Source organism: Elephantulus edwardii, unplaced genomic scaffold, assembly GCF_000299155.1.
Source record: "Elephantulus edwardii isolate Elephantulus edwardi_28Jun2011 unplaced genomic scaffold, EleEdw1.0 scaffold00074, whole genome shotgun sequence".
NCBI classification, from domain to species: Eukaryota; Metazoa; Chordata; class Mammalia; order Macroscelidea; family Macroscelididae; genus Elephantulus; species Elephantulus edwardii.
The window spans coordinates 5,532,119-5,555,690 of NW_006399824.1; the positions used below are offsets into that span (position 1 = coordinate 5,532,119).

A 23,572-nucleotide genomic window follows, 5' to 3' on the forward strand; every position below is an offset into this window, starting at 1 on the left:
GAGAATCTTTGTTTTCTTGATGTTGAGCTTCAATCCATACAGGAGGCTGCAGTCCTTGACCTTCTGCAGCAAGCGCTTCAGGTCCTCAGTTTGAGCGAGCCGGGTTGTGTCACTTTGTACAGCTCAGCATCTCGGATGATCTGTTCTGCATACAGATTGAAAAGGTATGGAGACAGAATACATCTCTGACAGACACCCTTCTTGATTTTGAACCATGTAGTGTCTCCTTGCTCTGTTCTGATGACTGCCTCTTGGTCCAAGTATAGGTTTTGCATTAGCACAAATCAAATGTTTTGGGATTCCCATTCTTCTCAGAGTTCCCATTCTTCTCAGAGTCAGTCACAGCTTGTTGTGATACACACAGTCAAAAGCCTTTGCATAGTCAATGAAGCACAGATACACATTCTTCTGGTATTCTTTTTTTTCTGCCAAGATCCATCTAACATTAGCTATAATATCCCTAGTACCATGACCTCTTCTAAATCCAGCCTGTACATCTGGCAGTTCTCTGTTGACATATTGTTCCAAACGTTTTTGGATAATTTTCAGCAGAATCTTGCTTGCATGTGATATTAATGATATTGTTCGATAATTTCCACACTCTGTTGTGTCACTTCTCTTTGGAATGGGAACAAATATCGATCTTTTCCAGTCATTGGGCCAGCTGGCTGTTCTCCAGATTTCTTGGCACATCTTAGTGAGCACATCCAGGGCAGTGTCTGTTGGTATGACGTCAACTCCTGGAGCCTTGTTTTTTGCCAGTTCCTTCAGAGCCATTTGAACTTCCTCCTTCATCACCATATTTGTTGTTGTTTTATATAATACATTTTAAAAGTTTATTATTGATTTGCCTCACCAGCCTGTTTATTTTGGTACTGCTAATGGATGAGCCTAGTGGTTTTTATTTTACTTTTTTATGTGCTTTTCATGGATTCTTGGTTTCTGAAAGTTGCCCAAGATACATAATTCAAATATGGAAAAATCCTAGAATGGGCAGTTGGATCCTACATAGTAACTATGCAGTGATTAAAATAATTGTATGTTAAGTAGGTATGTTAAAACTAGACATTAAAAATGAAATGAATACCTGCCATTTCTATGTATTATATTCTATATATTGTAATTGTCTATACATGTATTATATATTTAATTTTTCAGTAAAAAAGTCATTTTTAAGTTATAACAAAACCATCTGGGGCCCTTTGGAACTGGTGGAGAAGGTGTATCCAGAAGCAGAAGAAATAGGAGCCAGTGTGCGTGATTTACCAGGTCTTAAGTAAGTAATCTGTAACTTAACCATCCCTAACCATAGGCCTGCATTTACTATTCCTCCTAAGTACTGAACACCCTAGTTTATACTAATCTTCAGCTTTATACACCTGTACCCTTCTTCCATTCTCACGCCTAATAAAATTCTGTTTCTTCTCTGTAATAGCTTAAGTTGCATGTATTCTAAAGCTTTTCTTGGGTCACCTCAGTGAAACATTCTGTCCGTTATACAATGGAATTGACAACTGATTTAGCATGTGATAGGAGAACCACTATCTTGACTGTCCCGTTAGCCTCACATTGGGAAAGCTGAGAAAGAGTAACATAACCAATAGCAGCTGGTAGAGAGCAAAAATCCCACCATCATGGCTAAGGAGTGGATCTCTCCTGGATATTGGTCCTTGAGTGAACCAGTTCAGTTTGCTGCAGCTATTTACAGGCCACCATGTAGATCTTGATGTATATTTGCAGTATGATAAGGAGTGAGGGCAGAACACATCCAAAGAAATTGGAATATACCATGTGGCTCGTGGGGACCATGTCAAGGCAGAAGCTTTTGTTCACGGTTCCATGCCAGGATTCTGCAGTTGGTAGTACAGACTTTGCTGTTCCATCCCAGAAATGAAGTCAGTCCACTGCCAAAGGCAAGGACCTAGAGGACAACAGTGACAGAGGATAAGAGTGACCAAATTCTTATACCTGTGTGGGAGGTGGATGGCCAGGTATGTGTCCACAGCCACAGCTAGGACACTAAAGATAGAGCTCTGTGTGTACACAAGTAGGAAGTGGGCAAGGAAGAGACCGCTGTGGAAGTTGGTGCAGAAGCCCAGGCTGATCATGATAGCAGAAGGATGACAAACAGCCCCATGGCCACATTGGCTACTACCAAGGACACCAGGAAGAAAGAAGTTGGTGGGCATCCTCAGCACACTCAGTGTGCCCACCACAGCACACACCAACCAGCACTATGCTGGCTACTGACACCTGGCAATGGCCAGGTCCAGCCCCACATATAGCACATCTTGTGTTTCCAGCTCCATGGCTGGACCCACACATCACCTACTGAGGCTGGACGGTGCAGGACAGCTGCTTGGGCCCCGTAGGTCATGGCCTATGCCCGGGACTGTGCGTCCTGTGCCCAGGACCTTGTGCCCTGTGCCTGGGACATAAGGAGATAAGATTGATGGCACCCAATGGTGATGCTTTTACAAAGAGAGAGGAGAAAGGGGATTTAGTTTCAAAAAGACATACCAGGTTGTTTCATTTTGATATAAAAATAATGCATATTTATAACAAAAGAAAAAACTAATTCTGTAAATGTAAATTTTCTGAAGAATGATGTCAGTTAAAATCTTAAGCTGTGAGAATTGAGCTGTTGGAGAGTAAGATTCTTTCTATGTCACCTGTTAAAAAAGTGTTCTCTTTATAGAAAACAGTCCTTCACAAAAATGTTTTCCTCTTCTATAATAAGATATTGCATATATCCTAAAACATGCTTGTTTGCACAGAATGATAGAATTTTATTAAAAGAGGCATGCAATTTAATTTTTTAGGTGCAACTAGATTAAAAAACCCTTTGAAAAAATATAATGGTGGTTTTTTTAAAAAATAACAATTTTGTACCTTAGCTTTGTTAAGATTTTTCAAATTCATGCTTATTCCTTAAAGATATTCTATTGTCTTATACATACATTTACATGTTTATTTTAGAGAAGATGTGTGAGGGTTGTATCCTTTCTCCATACCTATTCAACCTGTATGCTGAGCCAATCGTTCAAGAAGCTGGACTCTGTGAAGAAGAATGTGGCATCAGGATTGGAGGAAGACTCATCAACAGCCTGCACTATGCAAACGATCCAACTTTGTATGCGGAAAGTCAGTAGGATTTGAATCGCTTGCTGCAGAAGATCAAAGACTATAGTCATTAATACAGTCTTTAACAACATCAAGATGACAAAAATCTTTTCCATTAGACCTATAAGCAACCTCATGATAGAGGGAGAAAATATTGAAATAGTCAACGATTTTCTCTTACTTGGATCAACAGTCAACATCGTTGGTACCAGCAGTCAGGAGAGCAGGAGACATACTGCATTGGGCAAGTCTGCTCATGGGTCAGTGATGTCAGGCTGAAGAATAAGGTGCACCTGAGTCCGGCCTTGGTCTTTTGTATCACTTGGTATGCATCTGAGAACTGGACAGGATGACTAAAGAATTGATGCCTTTCATGTGTGGTGGTGGAAAAGAGTACTGAATATCCCATGGACTGCCTACAGAACAAACAACTGTGTCTTGGAGAAAGTGCAGCTAGAGTGCTTCTTGTAGGCAGAGATGACAAAAAGTTATCTCACACACTTTGGGCATGTTGCGAGAAGAAGCCCTTCCTTGAAGAGAGACATCATGTTTGGAAAGGTCAATGAGGGAAGACCCTCAATGAGATGGATTGACATAATGACTACAGCAGCAGGCTCAAGTGTGTTCAGATGATGAGGATGGCACAGGATAGGGCAGAGTTCATAGGGTCACTGTGAGTCGTACTTGGCTGGATGGCACCTAACAACAAAAGCAATATTCTGACAAAATGGATTTTTTTAAGAAATAAAGTCATTATTTAGAGAGTCATACTTTCAAGGCATAAAAATGTTACCTGGGTGACTGTGTCCTTATACCTATAGGTACATTGGTTTGTGTCCTAAAGGAACTGACTTAAAATGATTAAAATGAAAATAAAACTATATGATAAAATGCCCCTTTTAAAATCAGTATGTAGCTCAGCAGAAATAAGACATACGGTTTGTAATTTTTAGGGCTGGAACTGTTTTCTAACAACTGACTCTTTCTAGGACACCCCTAGGTCGTGCCAGGGCATGGCTTCGACTGGCTCTCATGCAGAAAAAAATGGCTGATTACCTGCGCTGCTTAATTATTCAGAAGGATCTCTTAAGGTTAGTACCATTAAACCATGTTTATTTTCATTTTCAGTTCATTTATTTCCTGTATTTCAAAAAAGATTTGCAGACATAACACAAAAATATGTATGGAAGACAGATCATTTAAAAAGGAGAAACAAATACTTGGTGTGAGCATACATAACCTGAATCCAGAAATAACCTAAAAATTAGTACCAAGATTGCTATTAAAAAAAAAAAAAAGCTAAGGAAAGGTTTACAAACAGAATCATTCTTGGTTGGTTACTAGGGATGGGAAGGAAGTGAAAATTAATAAAAAGATGCTGAGGGAAGGGAAAGGCAGTATATTTTTATCAGATACTGTGATTAATTAATTACATTAATAATTTGTAATGAATGTTGTAAAATAATATGTATATGAGTTGAATTATAATTACAGTACTGTAAAACACTATAGATCTGATCAAATTAAAAACCAAAATGATTTGTATACTTTTACTGAAAAGAAAATTTTTTTTCATTTTCTCACTTCAGTCTTTATTTTAAAGCTGTTATTTATAATTCAACTCTAATAAAATTATCAGGTCAGCACCATTTACTATGTTCTTCTAAAGTTAAAAATACTCTAATCTTAAGCAATGCTTTTTTCCTTTTGGTATCGCTTCTCTTTTTTCTCTCATTCACATTTCTTTTTCATATTTTGTCTTTTCCAGTTCTTTTATTTTTAACAATATTAAACATATTCTCTGTAAATGTTAAAAAAATCACAATTAGAAGAAAATTTTACTTCAAATTTTTTTTTAAAGTCAAATATTTGCATGTAGAAAGGCTAATTTATAGTTAACTCACTTGGTTGGTACCAGCAATTACTTCTGAGATTTTTTTTTAAATATTTTTTTTTTATTGGGAAAACATATTCGGGGTACAAGGAGGTGAGGGTTGGGGGCAGAAGGGTGAGGATGGGCCAGGATGCAGTTGCAGAGCTGAACAGTTTGGTCGGTGGGGGGAGCAGGTGAAGGAAATGATGAGGGTCCAGAGGGGACCAGATGCTACAGAGGAATGACAAGCATTTTCCAATAGTAATTAAATCAACTGTCTTATTGATTTGGGAATTGGATGCCGACTCTCTGGCTTCTTCATGTTGAACAGGGGCGTAGATATAAAGGGGGGAAGGGAGGATGCTTTATCACCTTACTGGTGGTCTTGGGTTACAGCTGCTTGCCTTCTTGCTCCTGAGGGCCGTGACGGTTCGCCCCGAGCCGGGGGCCAAGCGCAGCCCACCCTGGGCAGAAGGCCATGACGGCTCGCCCCGGGCAGAGGGCCGAGGGCAGCCCGCCCCGGGCAGAGGGCCGCGACGGCTCGCCCTGGGCCGGGGGCTGAGGGCAGCCCGCTTGCTGAGATTTTTAAAATTTAATTTTTGCTGTACATTTGTGTCTTAAAGGTTTATTTGTTTTAATTTTCACAGTGAATTCTATGAGCATCATGCACTGATGATGGAAGAAGAAGGAGCAGTAATTGTTGGGCTGCTGGTTGGCCTGAATGTAATAGATGCTAATCTGTGTGTAAAGGGAGAAGATTTAGATTCCCAGGTAAGTGAAAGTGGTTAGTACTCACTGCAGCTGTTGTCTGCTTGTTGGGATAGCTGGTCTTTGATCTAATAACCACTCTAAGTTGTAGAGAGTGCTATTGAACACTAGATAAAATTTGGAAATGCAGTCGAGTGCATTTTAAAGTTACTTTTGATAAAGGAAGGAGCATTAGTAATATAGCATGGACTCTATCGGGTTACTCACAGTATTTTGGAATCCACTGGCTACTCCTTCAGAAGGGATGAATAATCTTTGTTGTGATTCACTACCTTGAAAACTCAATGTAGGGTCAGTAGGAGTAGAACTGACTAACGGGAAGTGGTTTTTGATGAAGTAATATTTTCTGCCTTTTAAATAAGAATAACTTTATTTACATCAGGTTGGAGTGATTGATTTTTCCATGTATTTAAAGAATGAAGAAGATATTGGAAATAAAGAAAGGTATGGTTTTCTTAAGTTGCTTTTTTTTCCACTTGTATTAACTTATCACTGTGGGATCCACCCATTTACAATGTGAAAGTTCTTCCCCTGGTAGTACCTGCTTTCTTCTATTTCCATTTCTAAAACGCAAGTTAGGGATGATCACTTAGAAGAAGCAGGCCTTAATATTAAGTAAGACTTTTGGTCACACAGTATATCCATATCCTGAGACTTAACAGTCAGCTGTATTTTGTGATAAAAGAAATGAAAGCTCATTATTCTACAAGCATAAAGATGCTGTTATTTTTTTTAATTTTTTTATTTTATTACTTTTTGTGTGTGTGCCATCAAATTGGATCTGACTGGTACAGGAGAAGATTGTCCCTCCTTCTCCAGCAGAGCATCTAGAGGATTCGAACCGCTTATCTCTGGGATTGCAGTGCAGCTTCTTGCCACTAGGCCACCAGATCTCCCCTAAGATGCTGTTTTATTTCAAGATATAGTTACTATTAAATTTAAAATATACTGTAATTATATTGTTAGTATTACCAAGTTAATCAATAAAGGTTATTGTCATTTAGTATATAGCTTACTGCTAAATGATTATAAAAATTACTTGATTTTTTTAAAGGGCTGGATATTGTTATAATTATGACTGAAACAGTTTTAAGTGATTTTTGGTTTTGTTATGTCAGTGTATTGCATCTTGTCAAACTACCATAAAGTGGCTTTATTTTCTTTCTAGGAATGTTCAAATTGCTGCTATATTAGACCAGAAAAATTATGTTGAAGAGTTAAATCGACAACTGAAGTAAGTGTTAACGGATACCTGGCAAATTCCTGAATATTACTTGAATCTTTTTTCTTTCTTCAGATCTTGATTAATCCTTTTTTTCTATGAGTCTTTCAGAAAGGCTTGAGAGGATATTGAGAAAACAGAAATAAGGAATTTAAAAGTTTTGATAGAATTTTAAACTATTCTTGAGGAAAAGAAGACTCAATAGGGTGGGAATTTTAAAGCATTTGGATGGTTCAAAAATTAGTTTTGCTTATTTCAAAGAACTTTTTGTGTAAATAAAGCTGTCATCTTTCATGGTAGAAATCTCCTTTTTATAGTGTTGCCTGATCACTTTAAACCATTGGAGTAAACACTCTTATATAATAGCATTTCTGAGATCTGAATGTAAAAATAGTGTGGTTATGCCCAATAGAAATATTATGTACGACACAGAAGTAGGATTGTCTAGCAGCCATATTTTGTAGTGGAAAATAGGTAAAGAGGAACAAGTGAAATTTTTATAATGTATTTTATTCACCCTATATTAAAATAATTGCTATTTTGACGTATAATCAGTATTAAAGATTATAAGTGAGGGGAAAAAACCATTATTGGTGAAATACTGTACTCTGTTTTTGTTTGTACTAATTCTTCAAAGCCCAGTGGACATTATAAATTTACATCACAGTTTACTTTAGACTGGCCACATTTCAAGTACTCAGTAGTCACATAGGGCTCATGGCTACTCTACTAACCACTGTAGCTATTATGAATTGTATTTGCCGTATAGTTAAAGATGGTCTTTCTCATTCATTAAATTTCTCACAAAAACTTCATTGCTGACAAGTTGGAACCACCTTATAGCTGACTTGTGGTATGGGATTTTCAGAGGTTGTAAATCACATGGGAGGAGAATGCCCATCTTTCTCCTGTAGAGCCCCTGGTAGATTCAAACCATGAGGGAGATGCCACCTTTGCGTTGGCATTGCAACTCCCACAGATTAGGCCACCAGTGCTCCCTCTTAATTAAAAAAGTTAGTTTCTCTGGGTGATTGGATTATAGGTTGTTTTTATTTTATTCTCCATGTTTTTCTGTATTTTTCAAGTTTTACTCCAAAATGAATTACTTTCTTATTTTTTTTATTCATTACTTTTACAGTCAACAGATATGATCAAACTTTTCCATTTAGAAAAAAAACTTGTTAACTTTCTAAGATTGTAAGAGATAGGAAAGACTGCATCAGGGTCTTTTTTTTAGACCATGGAGTTTTAATAAAGATATCATGGGAAATGTATTTGCAATTTAAAATTTTAACTCCTAAATTTATGTTTCTAAACCCAAAGCATCCTTGCTTACTTATTTTAAACTTTTAGTTTTTTTTGAACAGATCATATGTTAACATGGTTCAAACTTCATAAGGTACAAAAAAAGAATTTAGAGTAAAGTATCTTTTCCCTGAATTCAACCAGTTTCCCATTTCAGAAGTAACTAATAAAATTTTTAATGTGCTTCCAGAGTTACTTTATAGAAATTAGCAAGAATATATGTGTGTGCTTTCACCTGTAACATAGCATACTTTTTCACTATTCTGTACTGTACTTTTTTTACTCAACAAACAGTTTATCTTAGAGTCTGTTTTGTTTGGTTCAGTAGAACTTTCTCATTCTCAGTCTTTTAAATTATAAGTATTAATTAGTTATGATAGTGCTAATGCCTTATACTTTTTGAAGATGCTTCAATATTGGTTTTATTTCCTAATTAGAGTTTTTGTACATTTAAATGTTTGGAAAGTGTCGAAAGTGGATAAAGGAGACAATAGAATGCAGCTATCTTCCTGTCACTAAAAGAGAATCCCTCCTGAGAGTTTATTGCTCATTATATTATTTATTATTTTTATTATTTTATTGATCCTCATGTAATTGCAAGGTAAATGTTATTGTCTAGTTTTATAGACAAAGAAACTCAGAAAAGTTTTTATTAAATTTTGTATTTTTATTTAAGAAACTTTTTTTTGTTTTTTTGAAAAGTTTTATAACTGTATGATCATATAGTTAGAAAAGCAGAAACAACAGACCCATCTCTATTTCCATCAGGATTCCTGGTGCTATTTGTGGGAAAACGTCAAATTGTGGCTTATTTCCTTAAAAAAACCAACTCCAGACCAAATTCAGACTTCTTGCCATCTAGTCAGACTGACTAATAGCCAACTGTCTAGGTGTGTTTCTGAGGCAGTGAATCTCATTGAAAGAGATTACACATTTTTCAGAGCCTCTGGTGGGCTTGAACTGCAGGTGGATTTGAACCACTGGAGAGCCGGGGCCTTTGGGTTAGGAGTGCAACTTCCTAAGGACCATGCTGTTACCTGAGAATCACTGTATTAAAAATTATTTCATATAAGGGGAAAAACATTTTTCTTATTTTACCTATTCAACTTAATTGTTAATATGTATTTCTGATACGGGTATAAAATTTGTATCTGCTATCGATTTTAACTGAGATTAATATATTACATTTTAGTAGAAAAAGCTTGAGATGGTAGTGTCTAAGAGTCTTTGAATAACAGATTGCATTAACATTTATAATATGCTAATATCCAGTCTTTATTTGCCCTTGCAGTGTTTTTTTAAATTTTACACTAGTTCACCTACAAAGTTCATATACATTGCCCCTCACACCGAATCCCCCCTATCTCCCAACCCATCCCCTAATATCCAGTCTTGATCTCTTAAAAAAAAATGCAAAATCCATATTTGTCGAGGCAGGATAACTTTTAACTCTATCCTGAAAGATTGGATATTTGCTTAGCTGCAGACTGGCCTCATGCTGTTGAATGTCATATTTCTCAAATCTGTGTTGATTTTGGAGGTCTTCTAGTTATTATAAAAGTGTTGTTGTTATATGTTGTCGAGTCGCCTACAACTCATAGTGACCCTATGTACAACAGCCCTAAAATCCTGCTTTATCATGTGCCAATCTCACTGTCTCCGACGCACCTAACCTCACTATCCCAGTCACTGAATCAGTCTACCTCCTAGAGGATCTTCCTCTCCTTTCCTGTCCCTACATCCTCCCAAGCATGATGTCCTTCTCCAAGGCCTGGTCCCTCATTGCAACATGTCCAAAGTATGTCAGACAATGCCTCAGAAACTTTGCCTCCAAGGAGCAGCCTCTCCAGTATGAACCTATTTGCTTTCTTAGCAGTCCATGGTATATTCAATACTTTTCTCCAACTCCACAGCTCAGAGGCATCAATTCTGCTTCTATCCTCCCTAGGTATTGTCCAACTCTCTGATGCATAACAAGTGATTGCAAAGACCATGGCCTGCATCAATTATCTTTCTATCCTCCCTAGGTATTGTCCAACTCTCTGATGCATAGCAAGTGATTTCAAAGACCATGGCCTGTATCAGGCACACCTTAGTCTCCAGTGTGACACCATTTCTCTTCAGTACTTTGGAGAGGTCCCCAAGAGCAGACTTCCCATTGTAATACATCTTTTTAAAGGGAAAACAGAATAAAGCTTGAGTTCAGTACTATTCTTTACATGCTTCATCAGACTGCTTAATTAGAAAGTGGACATTTAAAGTTCATTCCATAAAAAATGATTTTAATGCATTTTCATAATACAGTCTTCTTTGTATAGAATTTTCATTCCTAAATATAAGTTAAATGTAAGAATCCTAAAAAAGACAATAAGACAGTAACAAATAATGAACAGCAACAAATGGAACTTGAATAGAAATGTTTATTTTATTGCTATAGTCTAATGCTCTCATGGCTAAATGAAGTTTCCAGGCAGTTAGACATTTTTAGGGTAACCACATGGCAGTTGATGCATAATGACTGTCGTAATGAGTGTAGGGTAACTTAAGCTTGCGTCTGTGAGTTTGTGTAATTTTGAATGAGTTTCTCTTTATTAATTTCAGCAGCACAGTCAGCAGGCTTCACTCAAGAATTGATTCATTAGAGCATTCAAATACTAAGCTGATTCAAGAGGTATTGTCACTTAGTAGTATTTGCTGTCTTTCATGGACTTACTTTTTGTGATCCTTTTTCATATCAATATATAGATTCATATTTGCATATAACATCGTGATGAAGTATCTGTGATGTCATTGTAATTGATGTTTTTAAGTTCCAGAGATACATATTTTTCAAGGTGGATTCTCAGTTATGTGACTTTTAGGTCCTTGCTGTATTTGAGAGACTCAACTTCTAGAGATGAGTTTTAGAGATAAAGCTAGTATAAACTGTCTGTAGATATACTGAAATTCTAATTTATGAATCTAGATGATCTGCACTTAAATGGTGGAGTCATTTAGAGTTCTAAGCTGCTATTAGAATGGTGTCATCCTGTTGTTCTACAAATTGCTTTTCTTTAAAACATCACCATGATTCCACTTTTTCCCTTCCCTCCCGTGTATAAAGAATACAAGAATATGCTCCAATTTCTTGCTTAAAGTGATTATCACAAGGAGCTCATTTAAAGAAGAGCCGGAGATTTATTTCTGCTCTCTTTTTAATATGGTTTGTAAAACTGCTTTTTGGTAATTTTTAAAAAAACTGTCAAACCATAGAATTATAGCTTTATATTTTTCTAAGGTTACTTCGGCTAAAGGGAGAAGTCGATTTTTAATGCTGTGGATTCTATTTACCATGTAAATAAAAATTTGTATTTCTTTTAGAACTAGTTTGTAATTTCCAAAACATTAAGAACATGCTAAAAAACACCACCATCATCCCACTGTTGTAGAGTTGGAACTGATTCAGTGCTGACTGTCCACTGGGTTTCCTGAGGCTAAAAATCACACAGGTGGATAGTGCCCACTTTTCTCCTGTGGAGAAGCTGGTAGATTCAGACGACCTGTACATGGGTTGGCAGTGCAGTTTCCTGTCCACGAGGCCACCAGAGCTCCCAGAATATTTGAATAATTGCAGTTAAGAGTATATCTGCATTTTGGTGGTTGAATTCTTCACTGAAACCTTTCTAGAACTGCACACCCATTTGCGTCTTTTCTTAGCCTTAGTCAAATGATGACGTGTAAGTTGTTTTTTCAGCAATTTGTTCATGGTCACCTAGCATTCCTGCGTGGTCCTTGAGTTTTGCTTTCTTAGAATTCTTGTCATTCATTTTGGGCCTCAGAGCCAAGCCACTTAGTCAGCCATTCCTATGCTTAGTTCTCGTGGGGAGAGTGGTCTTGTATTTGTTATGGCCCCTCCAAGTGCCAGTTGCATACCTAGATTTCACACAGTGTCCTCATTGGTTACCATGAGCTTCTCTGTTACATTCTCAGTAGCAGCACAGCCTTCGTTCCTTATAGTTCTTCTTTAAAAATGTTTCCAAAGTCTTACTGTTTAACAAATCATTATTTATACCCTTACTCAAATACTTACGTATTATAAATCAAATAAGCATAAACATTTAGACTACCAAAGGAAGTAGTAGAAATAAGATTGTCCTTTCTTTGAGATAATAAAAAGCACTTTTTTTATATGAGAGACATTTTAGTAGTATTAGACATTTTACTGATTTTATTGTCTACTTTATCTACTATATAGCACTTCATGTTCAAAGTCTTTTTTTCCCCTTGCCCTGTCTTGTAATTTATAGTTAGCAATAGCAAAGAATAATATCATTAAGCTCCAAGAAGAAAATCATCAATTGCGAAGTCTTAATAACTTGATATTAATGAGAACACAGCATCATTTAGAGGTAAGCATAGATTGTTTTCAGATAGTTGTATGTCAGAAATGACCACTGTTAAAGATGATTGTATAGACTAGATGTTTCTATACTCAGTATATAATAGTGATTATAGAATAAAGCTTGATATTTTCTTCCTAGGTGACCAAAGTAGATGTGGAGACAGAGCTTCAGACATACAAGCACTCACGTCAGGGGCTGGATGAAATGTACACAGAAGCTCAAAGGCAGCTTCGGGATGAATCTCAGTTGCGACAAGTGGGTCACATGAAAGCCCCAGTAACTGAATTCTGGGAATAATTTAAATAAGCACCAATTAAAATCTTTTCCAGCCTTATCTTCTTTGGAATGAGAAAGCAAATCTACCCTCTTTAATCCCCTCAAATTCTTTAAATTCCCACTATATCTAATGTTTTGGAAGCAGGAGAGGCATCCACTTCCCAAACAACATGCCTCCAGAAACGATGAACTTTGAGAAAAGCCGATGGTTGTAAAGGGGCTTCAGGCATTTTGTTCATAGGATTGCTGAGTTGTCCTCGACTCGAAGGCAGTCAGCAACAACAGCATATCTATTTTTAGGGAACTCTGGTGGCCAAGTGGTAAGAAGCTACGTTGTAATCCCAAAGGCACACGGTTTGAATCCACCAGCTGCTCCGAGGGAGGATGGGCAGTTTTCTTCCTCCCATGTAATTTACTGCCTCTGAAAACCCTCTGGAGGGTCAGCTATGGGTCAGTTCCGACTTGACTTGGGGGTGTACAACAATATCTGGCTTTTTAGCTGTGGGTTACAGTCTGGTCATGAAGTGAATAAGTTGTGATTAGCTAGGGGGAAAAATGAGAATATTGTAAAATACTTTATTATTATTATTCTTGTGTGTGTATACGTCACATTGTATCTGACTGGTACAGGAGGAGATTGTCCCTCCTTCTCCATCAGAGCACCTGGTGGATTCAAACCACGCACCTCTGGGAGAGAATATTATAAAATACTTTAATAGTAATAAAGTCATATTAAAAAGTAATTAACCTGTTGGGAAAAGTTTTTGATGCACACATGAATTTAATCTTTAGAAGGTCCCATGCATCAATTTTAACCTCTTCAGATTGTGCATTTCTGGTTGTATTTGGCAGTCTTTTTATAACTTTGACTAGTGCTTCTTAGCTTGATTCTATTCTGTCTCTTAGAAACGTTATGGTTTTGGGCTTTACTCCCAGGTCTCTGATCTACCTTTGGTTAATTTTTGTATATGGTGGGAGATGTGGATCCTGTTTCAGCTTTCTGCAGGTGGGAAGTCCAGTTTTGCCAGCACATTTGTTGAAGAGATTATCATTTCCATATTTGATAGCTTTGATTTCCTTGTCAAATATGAGATGATCATAGATAGCTGGATGTATTTCTGGGTTCTCAATTCTGTTCTATTGGTCTATGTGCCTGTCATTGTACCAGTACCATGCTGTTTTGGTTACTACTACAGTGTAGTAAGTTTTGAGGTCAAGGAGTGCTATGCCTCCAACCTCATTTTTGTTTCTCAAGTGTTTTGCTTATTCAGGGTCTCTTGGAAACAGCCCAAATGTCCAATCACAAACACATGGATGGGAAATTATGGTATATTCACACAATGGAATATTATGCAGCATGCAGGAGCAATGATTTTGTAAATTATTACCTAAGTTGAGAGGGACTAGAGAGCATTATGCTGAGTGAACTCAGTCCCACAAGAATAAATATTAAACCATTACTGTAGAATGAGTATAAGGATCCAAGAGGGGTGAGAGAGGGTAAAGGCAGAGGGATGAGGATGTGCAGGGGGAGGGGGGATTAATCATGGGGTGGTTCAGTTTGATGGCTTGGGGGTGAGGGAAATAGAAAGATTATGTTCTTGAAAACAATGTATTTGAATTTTGTAAAGAAACTAGTATAAAATAAAAAAAGTAATTGCATCAGAGAGTTGGACAATGACTAGGAAGGACAGAAGGAGAGTTGATGCCTTTGAGCTGTGGTGCTGGAGAAGAGTACTGAATGTACCATGGACTGCCAGGAAAACAAACAGATTCATTTTTTTTTTCCAAACAGATTCATTTTGGAGAGGATTAAACCAAGCTACTCCTTGGAGGCAAGGATTCTGGGGCTTCGTCTGACATACTTTGGACATGTTGCCAGGAGGGACGGGTCCTTAGAGAGGGACATCATGCTTGGGAGGGTGGAGGGATGGCGCAGGAGGGGAAGACCCTTTAAGAGATGGATTGATTCGGGATGGGTGTGTCAGAGGCAGTGCGGTTGGCACAGGACAGAGCAGGGTTTAGGGCTGTTGTGCATAGGGTCGCTATGAGTCGCAAACGACTCGACGGCACATAACAACAACAACAACAACAACAACAACAATTAACCTTATGAAGCTTAGTACCTACTGAACACATATATGCCGTGAGGAGTTAAAGTGTAAGCTTTCAAGAAGAGAGCATTGTCAGCTCATTGTTCTTGCTGTTTATCTTTATGTTTGGAAATTTAGTAATCTATCTTACGTAAGACTCTTTAAGAGATTAAACCAAAGCTTTAAACTGTGATTTAATTTTTTTTACACCTTATACAGGCTATTTTCCTTTTGTTTCCTGCTATTTTCCTTTTGTTCAGGAAAATAAATACTGAATTTATGATATATTGTTGTTGTTATGTGCTGCTGAGTTGCCTGTGACTTATAGCGACCGTATATACAACAGCTCTGAACCCTGCTCTATCCTGTGTCAACCCTATCATCTCTGACACACCTATCCCCATTACCCCAGTCACCGATTCAATCCATCTAATTGAGGGTCTTCCTCTCTTTCTCTGTCCCTCCACCCTCCCAAGTACCATGTCCCTCTCCAAGGACCAGCCCCTCCTTGCAATATGCCCAAAGTGTGTCACACAAAGCTTCAGAACCTTTGCCTCCAAGGAACAGCCTGGCTTCATCCTCTCCAGAACAAACCTGTTTGTTCTCCTAATAGTCCATGGTATACAGTACTCTTCTCCAGCATCACAGCTCGAAGGCATCAGTTCTCTTTCTTTCATTCCTAAGTCATTGTATTTAATATTGAACCGATAGAAAAATTATGTATTGTTCATTCAGAGCTAACTAGTAGCTGACCCTCCAGCTGTTTTTCAGAGGCTATAAATCACAGGTGAATTCTAAGTGTGCCTTCTGGTGGGCATTCAGTGCAGTTTCTTGCCACGAGGCCATCAGATCTCCCTTAACTAACAGAATTTTTTTAAAAAACCCCTAATTTTATCAAAGAAAGCATTGAAAATATTTAGAATGTTAGGATGTTATAAAACCTGATTGACTTTAGTGGAACTTACCATTTATTTTATTTTTATTGTGAGTTAAGTTTACAAAGCAAATCAGTTTTTCATTTGACCAAATAAATCTTCTGTGTAATATTAATTTCAATACTAACAGTGTATTGCACCTTTCCCTCTTCCTCTGTGCAATTCTATTTCCAGTAATCCTGTGGATCTGTGTCTTTCCTTTTCTGTGATGCTATGTTGATATCCCCTTCTATATTGGCTTTCCTTTCACTCAGTATATGCCTATTATTTACTAATTTTTACTCCCCTTCCCCTTCCTTCTCACCCTTGTAACCTTGCTAACCATCTAAGAATGATTGTATCTGTGTAAATCTTTCCTTAGCTTTTTAGAATAGCACTTTTATACAATATGTATTCTTTTGTGACCTGTCTTAATCCACTCAGCAAAATAGTAGCCTTTAGAAATAATATCTATGTGCCTGATAAATTCTTTCCTGTTCTTGGGTGTTGGGAAGTATTCAGGTCACTTAAAATTTAAAAGGATGGATCTGCATATTGAATGGAAAAACATGTTTTTATCGCATTAAACAGTCCTTTATTTGATTTTGATATCTTGGAGTCACATGTGAATTGGGGCGTTTTCAAATTGCAGGATGTGGAGAATGAGCTAGTAGTACAAGTTAATATGAAAAAAGAGATTGAACTTGCCATGAAATTGTTGGAGAAAGACATCCATGAGAAGCAAGATATTCTGATAGGCCTGCGAAAGCAACTAGAGGAAGTTAAGGAAATTAACATTGCAATGTATCTTAAGTTGGAGGTGAGGAGCTTTCTTTAATATTTAGAATTTCTCATTATATAAATTAAAAATTTATAGATAGAGTTTGGGTTTTCAAAGGTAAACCTTTAACAATATTAGGTTATTAAAGATGGTGTCTTTTTTTTTTCCTAAATGGAAGCCTTAGAAGTGTGGTAATGCTAAAGTTACCAAACAAAAACATTCCACGGTATCAATTTGTTTCTTAATGCCACACCATAACAGTATGAGGATTAAATCTTTTGGGAAAATTAAATCTAAACATGCAAGATGTTTTGTGAACTTCTTTAAAAGGTGTATTTCTGAGAACAATGACATTTTTTGAGAAATGCTAACATAATAATTGCTTTGAATTTTCTTAAAGTGAAATGGTTATTAAGTAGAATTGTGGCAAGGAACTCTTTACAATTTGCCTAATTTGGAAAATGAATATTTAACAAGCATTTACTCCCAAAGCCTTGAAAGATTTTTTTGTTTATTCTATCACATTTAAAGTAGCACTGTTGCTTTATGTTCTTAGAGTAATTTAATATGCAGAGTAATTCTGTTCATTTCAAACAATCTAAAGTAAAATGTTATAAGAAGCTTATAAGGATTCATGTTTATAAAGAAAACTTTCTCTAGCTTTTATGTTTTTATAAATAGGGTTCTGAAGGTGACTTGAAAGAAAAAAATGAAATAATTGCACAATTAGAAGAAAAAACCAATAAAATTACAGCAGCCATGAGGCAGCTGGAACAAAGGTACAGAATTTCCAATCTGTTTCTTTTTTCATTTCTTGCTTCCCTTTTTTTATTCAACTCTGACACCTGCCACGAAAAACCATACTTTAGGAAAAGATAGACTAGGAAACTTTTTTGTCAAAGCCCAGTAGAATTTTGCCCTTTTTAATTTAGTTATTACATGGAATCAAGTTGCTTTTTATTAGACTGATTTACTTGAAGTTGCCATTTTTTAGATTTATTAAAAAAGGACTTAATACAGGCAACTTCGTGTGGTTTAATCTTTTACTTGAAACAAATATACAAACCTTGAAAAATTAAGCATCAAACAGTTAATGATAGGATTGTCCCTAACTGACTTCCGTGCCTACTGATTTCATATCCCTGTCTGTCTGTCACCATCTCCTTATCTAAAACTAGGCATTCATAGTTGGCAAGTCTAGTTTTTTTTCTTTTGGTAGGATTTTAACCAAACCCAAGAAAGTAGTTTCCTTAAAAGGAATTGTTTTATATTGGCATTTTTCACTTTAATTGTTGGAAAATGTACTTCCATTGCCCTGTCATGTTGATGTCAACATATGTCTTATCATTGCTTTCTTTGAACCTACTTATGAAAAACATGATTATTAATGCTTTATTGACATGAATATTCTTTTATTGACATCCTCTTTCTTCTTTTTTCTTTTTTGTTTTCTTTATCCCCATTTTACATTTTGGACATCTTTATTACCTCTTTCTGTCTTTGATTTCTGTCCATTCCATATTAAGTGACAATGATTTGTTAACTCAAACTAGGACAATTGCAATGTCATTGGTTAAATGTGCCAGCAGTGACACTCAAGACCAGTACAAACTGGTCAAAGATATATCTTTCTGAAAACCACTTGTATAAAAATAGACTGAAAGAGAACCAACAATTTTATAGTATATTAAATAAAAAAGAATTTATGCTATTAATTATTCTAAAAGGGTACTAATTGAACCCTAGATGCTTGTTGAGCAGCTGCTGTGGTAAAAACACTGCCATAAAGCAGAGTGGGTGCACCTGGATTTTCAAAACTGAATTCCTCAAACCTAGTGCACAAGGATTGATTTAAGTAATGACCCTTTGGAGGTCAAGATTTTCAAATGCAGTTATATCTTTTAGCTACTTTTTGATGAAAAATTTAAAATTTATTTAAAAATAAGTTAACCTGTTGTTTCACACTGTGTTGGCACAGATAATTTTTTTCCCATTCACTGTTTGCCTAATGGCTCCCTTTACTCATTTTAAAGCTATGTTTTTACATGATTTCTAACCTGGATTGGCTATCTTCCTGTGCTTTGGCATCCTCAAATTTTAAGTTTCCCTTAGCCGTCTTCTGTGATAGCACAACTTTAAGGCCTACCTCACTCTGACTTTCATTTTATTTTCGGTAACTTTAGAGAAAAGCTTAGACCTCCCCTCTTAATTTTTAAAATTTTTTATTTAGAGGTAACTTGAATGTTACTCTCTTTTCTTTGAAAATGGCAAATATACTTCTGAAATGTATGAGAGTCAATTGGTAAGGTTTTAAGAAAGAAGAGGCCATTTTTGTTTGTGGTTTTGTTTTTGTTTCTTTTTTGTTAGTTCAACACAGATTTCTCTTATGATTCCCTACAAAGGAGTTAATGCCCTTAACATATGGAGATATTTTCTTATAAAAATATTTACATTAAATCTAAAAAATCCTCGATGGCCAGAGGGTCTAAGCACAGGGAGAAGCAGTAACTTATAAAACCAAAAAAGGGAAAAGTACATCTTAAGCTAATTTCAAAAATTCATTGATGAGGGGAAAAAATGATCTAGGAATGATGCCAACTAGCACTAAATTCTTTGAATTTTAAAGAACTCTCTCTAAACATACTAGAGTAATTTAGTATAAATTCATTAAGAACCTATAGAAAGAGCTCAGCTATTATTTGGAGTAATTGTGGGTCTTTGTTCTTGGCCTTGTAGCGCACTTGATTCCTGGCATACACATCCTAGCATAATGTAAAACAGTGTGGCTTCTTCACTTACCCTAACAGAAATACTCAGCTTTTCATGGTTTTGTAAAAAAGGCAACGATACACCTTATATAATTTGAAATTGATTTGTTATGCTCGGCATAAATATTAAAGGCTGTATTGCTTTGCATTCATTGTTAATTATGAATAAGAAATAAAACAAATTTGAAGATAGTATTCTGGGCATATTGTATGTATATTGAAAAGCACAGAACAAACAACTTTTAGACATTGTGTGGCTCTTTCACGTTTGAGTTTGTGAGTTTCCCCCCCAAACTTTGTTTTCATTTAGAAATGTTTCTATTTCCCCATTTTTCTTTTATTTGTCTTCTTCACCCTTTTACACCCTAGTTCTAGTCTCAGTTTTACCCAAAGTTAATTTGAATTACACCAGATTGCAGCAAGCAGAGAAGGCGCAAATGGAGGTTGAAGATGAAGATGAGAAATATCTACAGGAATGTCTGAGTCAGTCCGACAGTCTGCAGAAACAAATCTCTCAAATGGAGCAACAGCTGTGAGTATTTTGCTTGTGGAAAAAAAATACTTGTTTTCCCGTGACTTCTCTTCATTATCCTCCTGTTTTTTTATGAATATTAGTAGAACAACACCAAATATCTCTGTTTATCTGGGTGCCAACTCAGCTAGATTGTGGTATTTCTTTAACATGCAAGCCAGTCAGAAAACATAACAGCACTTATATTTTTATTCTCTGCATGGTTTATAGAGCGCTTCACTCATACTGTTTTGTTTTCTGTGCGTCTTAACAGCTCTTAAAGCAGATGAAACAGAACTAGGTACCATATGTCTCCGTTTTAGAGAGAAAGATTCATTGCTCACTTCAGCAACACATATATGAGAGAGAATGTAGACTGCCCTGCCGCTCGGATGTGGTGGGGCTAGAAACCACTTTGTTTCACAGTCTTAGCATGAGCGTAGTATTCTTCTGCTGTTGTGTCTAGGAACTCTACAGAACTTATGTATTTCCTGAAATAATTTTTATCTCTTTGCTCAGTCTTTTAATAGTATAGTGTGTTTAGATTATTTACATATAATTAGAGAACTCTGGTGGCTCAGTAGTGGTAGGAAGTTACATTGCTAAACCAAAGGTACCCTTGGGAGAGAGATGGGCAGTCTCCTCCTGTGTGATTTACAACCTCAAAAGCCATTGGAGGGTGAGCTGTGAGCCAGTTCCACCTTGATGGCACATAGCAACAATTACTGATATCTTAAAGCTGAATTCTACCATTTCATTATTGTCTGTTTTTAATGTTCTTCTTTCATTTTTCTTCTTAAGCATTACTTGAACAGTAATTGTATTTTGTTTTATTTATAGTGGTTTTGAGTGTATCTTTATGGGGTTTTTAAAAATATATATGTAACTTTTTACCTTGTACTGGAATCAACATTTTAGCACTTTGAGGGAAGTGCAGAAATTATGAAGTGCAGAGACCCTTTTACAATAGAATTTTCTTGAATATTTCTATACTTACCTTGAGAAATGTATCAGGCAGAGCTATCATTTTTACTTGGACCATTAAACATAATTTAGAAATATCTTTTTATTTTCCTTTCTTCTCTCCTGACATTCCATGTTTTCTTCTTTAATCATTCTGTAAATTTTTGAAGAATTTTCTTTAGTCATTCTTGCAGTGTGGATCTTCTGGCGATATATTCTCTTCATTTTATCGAAGAAGGTCATGATTTAATCTTTGTTTATGACGTGTGTTTTCAATGGATATAGAATTCTGGGTTGACAGTGGTTTTAGCAGTTGGAATTATATGTCACTTACATTTGACTTTTGTAGTTCTGATGAACCAAAATGCTGCCATTTGAATCACTGTTCTCTATGGGTGTCAAGTAATTTATTCCTGGCTGTTTGATGTTTCTAAATTTAGGTTTCTTTAAATTTATCCTGTTTGGGATTGGATCAGCTTTTTAATTTGTATTTTTTTCAGTTCTCTTTCCGCTCCCTATTTTCCCCTTTCTGGAATTCTATAAGCATGTGTGTTAGATCTTTACGTATAGTCCACACGTCCCCGAGACCTTGTTCTTTTCTTCTCCCCTTCTAGTCTAGTTTATTTCTGTTTATTTATTCTTAATAGGTTAAGGAAGAAAATTTATGATTGTTGCTTTAAAATTATTTATCACATAATTCTAAATTTTTCTTTTCCAGGTTGAGAAGTTATAATTTCCCTAGGTCCTACAGTTATTCTTCTTTTTTATCTTGGTAATTTTGGCTATGATAAGACTGGGCGTGCTAAATCCATTTTAGCAGTCCTATACAGAAGCGCTTCTGACAGGAGAATGTGGCCATTGAGTCTTTACACCAATGAGATTGTAAGTCTAGGACCACCTTTGGGGGTCTACCCTAGAGAAGGACATGTCCTAACTGCTGCTGAAATCCAGCCTCCAATCTCACTGTGAAGAGGAGCAGTGGTACCAGTGGGTGGGAGTGGAAGTCAGGGTTACCTACTTCTCAGCTGATACCACTTTGGAGAAGGAAACATACCTCCTTTTTACCAGGTGTGGTTAGAAATTATCTCAATCATAAGAACTTTCAGAAAAGGACAGTCAGCACTTTCAGGCCTTGTTTTGGCCAGAAAAATCTCAGCGTACATTTCAGCCATCATTCTTATTAATAGTGCAGAGGGCTTTGTTGTGCAAGACTAAGATATTTTTCCAGTTAGTAGAAGAGTCTTGAAACCCTGGTACTGAATCACCTTTCTATGGTTTGACAGAAGAGTAGGTAAGGCCAATAAGGTGTTTAGCTTTTTGATCCCTGACCAAAGGAAGACCCAGTTAGTGGAACTTGGACCATTATTTAATTGCCAATTAGTGTGCTTTTTTGCTGAGAACTGTTGTTTCTAGGTCTTCCTTGTTTGGCAGTGTGGACCTGCCCATTGCTTGCTTAGTCTCAGATATACCCTTTAATTGGTTAGCTTCCAAAAGTACCCTGTCGCTTAGCACATTGTACCAAGGTTTTTTCCCTTGTTACTGATACAACATCTACTTAATGACTTTAATGGTTACTATAATTCTTAGATGACAGTATTACTTTTCATTAGTTTGTAGTGAAAATTTAAAAATTATAAATTGTTGAAACCCTATCTCATTTCCATTTTCAAGATACAACCACTTTTGATAACTTGATGTGTGTCCTTCCAGGCATTTTTCTATGTTTATATAACATATATGTATACGGAATTGCCTTATGTTTGTAAAATGACAAGAATTTTTAAGTTGGCCAAGAAATTGATGCTTTGTGATCAGAAAACTCTGTGCACTGCTGAACTTGTTTACCAAAACATTCTTTTGAAAGATAATTCCTAGAGAGTTGAGTTAAAAAGGCAAAAGTAACTGACTAAGAAGATTCTTTGATTAAAGAATGTATACAACTGTCATGTGAGAAGAAAGCACCAAATTTGCATATATTTTCCATTGAAGGGTTCAACTGGAAACTGATTTGAAGATTGAAAAAGAATGGAGGCAGACTTTGCAGGAAGATCTTCAAAAGGAAAAAGATGCCTCATCCCATCTTCGAAATGAGACTCAACAAATCGCTAACCTTAAAAAAGTAAATAGGTAGAACTTTGAAAATGGTGTCTTAAAGAATTTTAATAATATAAAAATATAGTTAAATCTTAATTTAGATTTATACCAAAGAAATAGGATATATTATTGATTTTAAAAGTTATTAATAAGATCTATCATGTGGATGGAAAATAGTTCATATATAGAACTGTTATGGATGAGTATTGGACAGATGTTTTTTCTAAAATATACTTGTTCCTAATTAATAGTATGTATCTATAGTATAGAGTTTACTTTTCTTATAAATGACATTTTTCTGTCTTTCATTGTTTGGAAGGAGTTCCTTACCCTCCAGGATGAAAATGAGCACTTGAAGAAAACTTATCAGGATCAAGAACAAGCTCTTCAAGAACTTGGCAACAAGCTTAGCGAGTAATTTTTATTTTTTTCCTATTAAGTAGTCATTGACTTTTTTTTGTTTTGTTTTTTTTAAAAAAATATTTTATTTTTTTTTAAA

The 23,572-nt window shown here is 36.1% G+C and overlaps 1 protein-coding gene across 2 annotated transcripts in view; it reads left to right on the plus strand.

The window, feature by feature from the left end:
- RUFY2 (RUN and FYVE domain containing 2) overlaps positions 1-23,572 on the plus strand; it is a 55,493-nt gene that overhangs the window by 17,809 nt on the left and 14,112 nt on the right. For both annotated transcript variants that reach the window (XM_006889010.1, XM_006889011.1), the window contains 13 exons: positions 1,159-1,276; positions 4,113-4,214; positions 5,644-5,767; positions 6,147-6,208; positions 6,933-6,998; positions 10,893-10,962; positions 12,578-12,679; positions 12,812-12,928; positions 16,609-16,776; positions 17,419-17,516; positions 19,918-20,037; positions 22,969-23,098; positions 23,393-23,487. In XM_006889010.1, the coding sequence (XP_006889072.1) occupies positions 1,159-1,276; positions 4,113-4,214; positions 5,644-5,767; positions 6,147-6,208; positions 6,933-6,998; positions 10,893-10,962; positions 12,578-12,679; positions 12,812-12,928; positions 16,609-16,776; positions 17,419-17,516; positions 19,918-20,037; positions 22,969-23,098; positions 23,393-23,487 (1,372 nt within the window). The remainder of the gene's footprint in view (positions 1-1,158; positions 1,277-4,112; positions 4,215-5,643; positions 5,768-6,146; positions 6,209-6,932; positions 6,999-10,892; positions 10,963-12,577; positions 12,680-12,811; positions 12,929-16,608; positions 16,777-17,418; positions 17,517-19,917; positions 20,038-22,968; positions 23,099-23,392; positions 23,488-23,572) is intronic.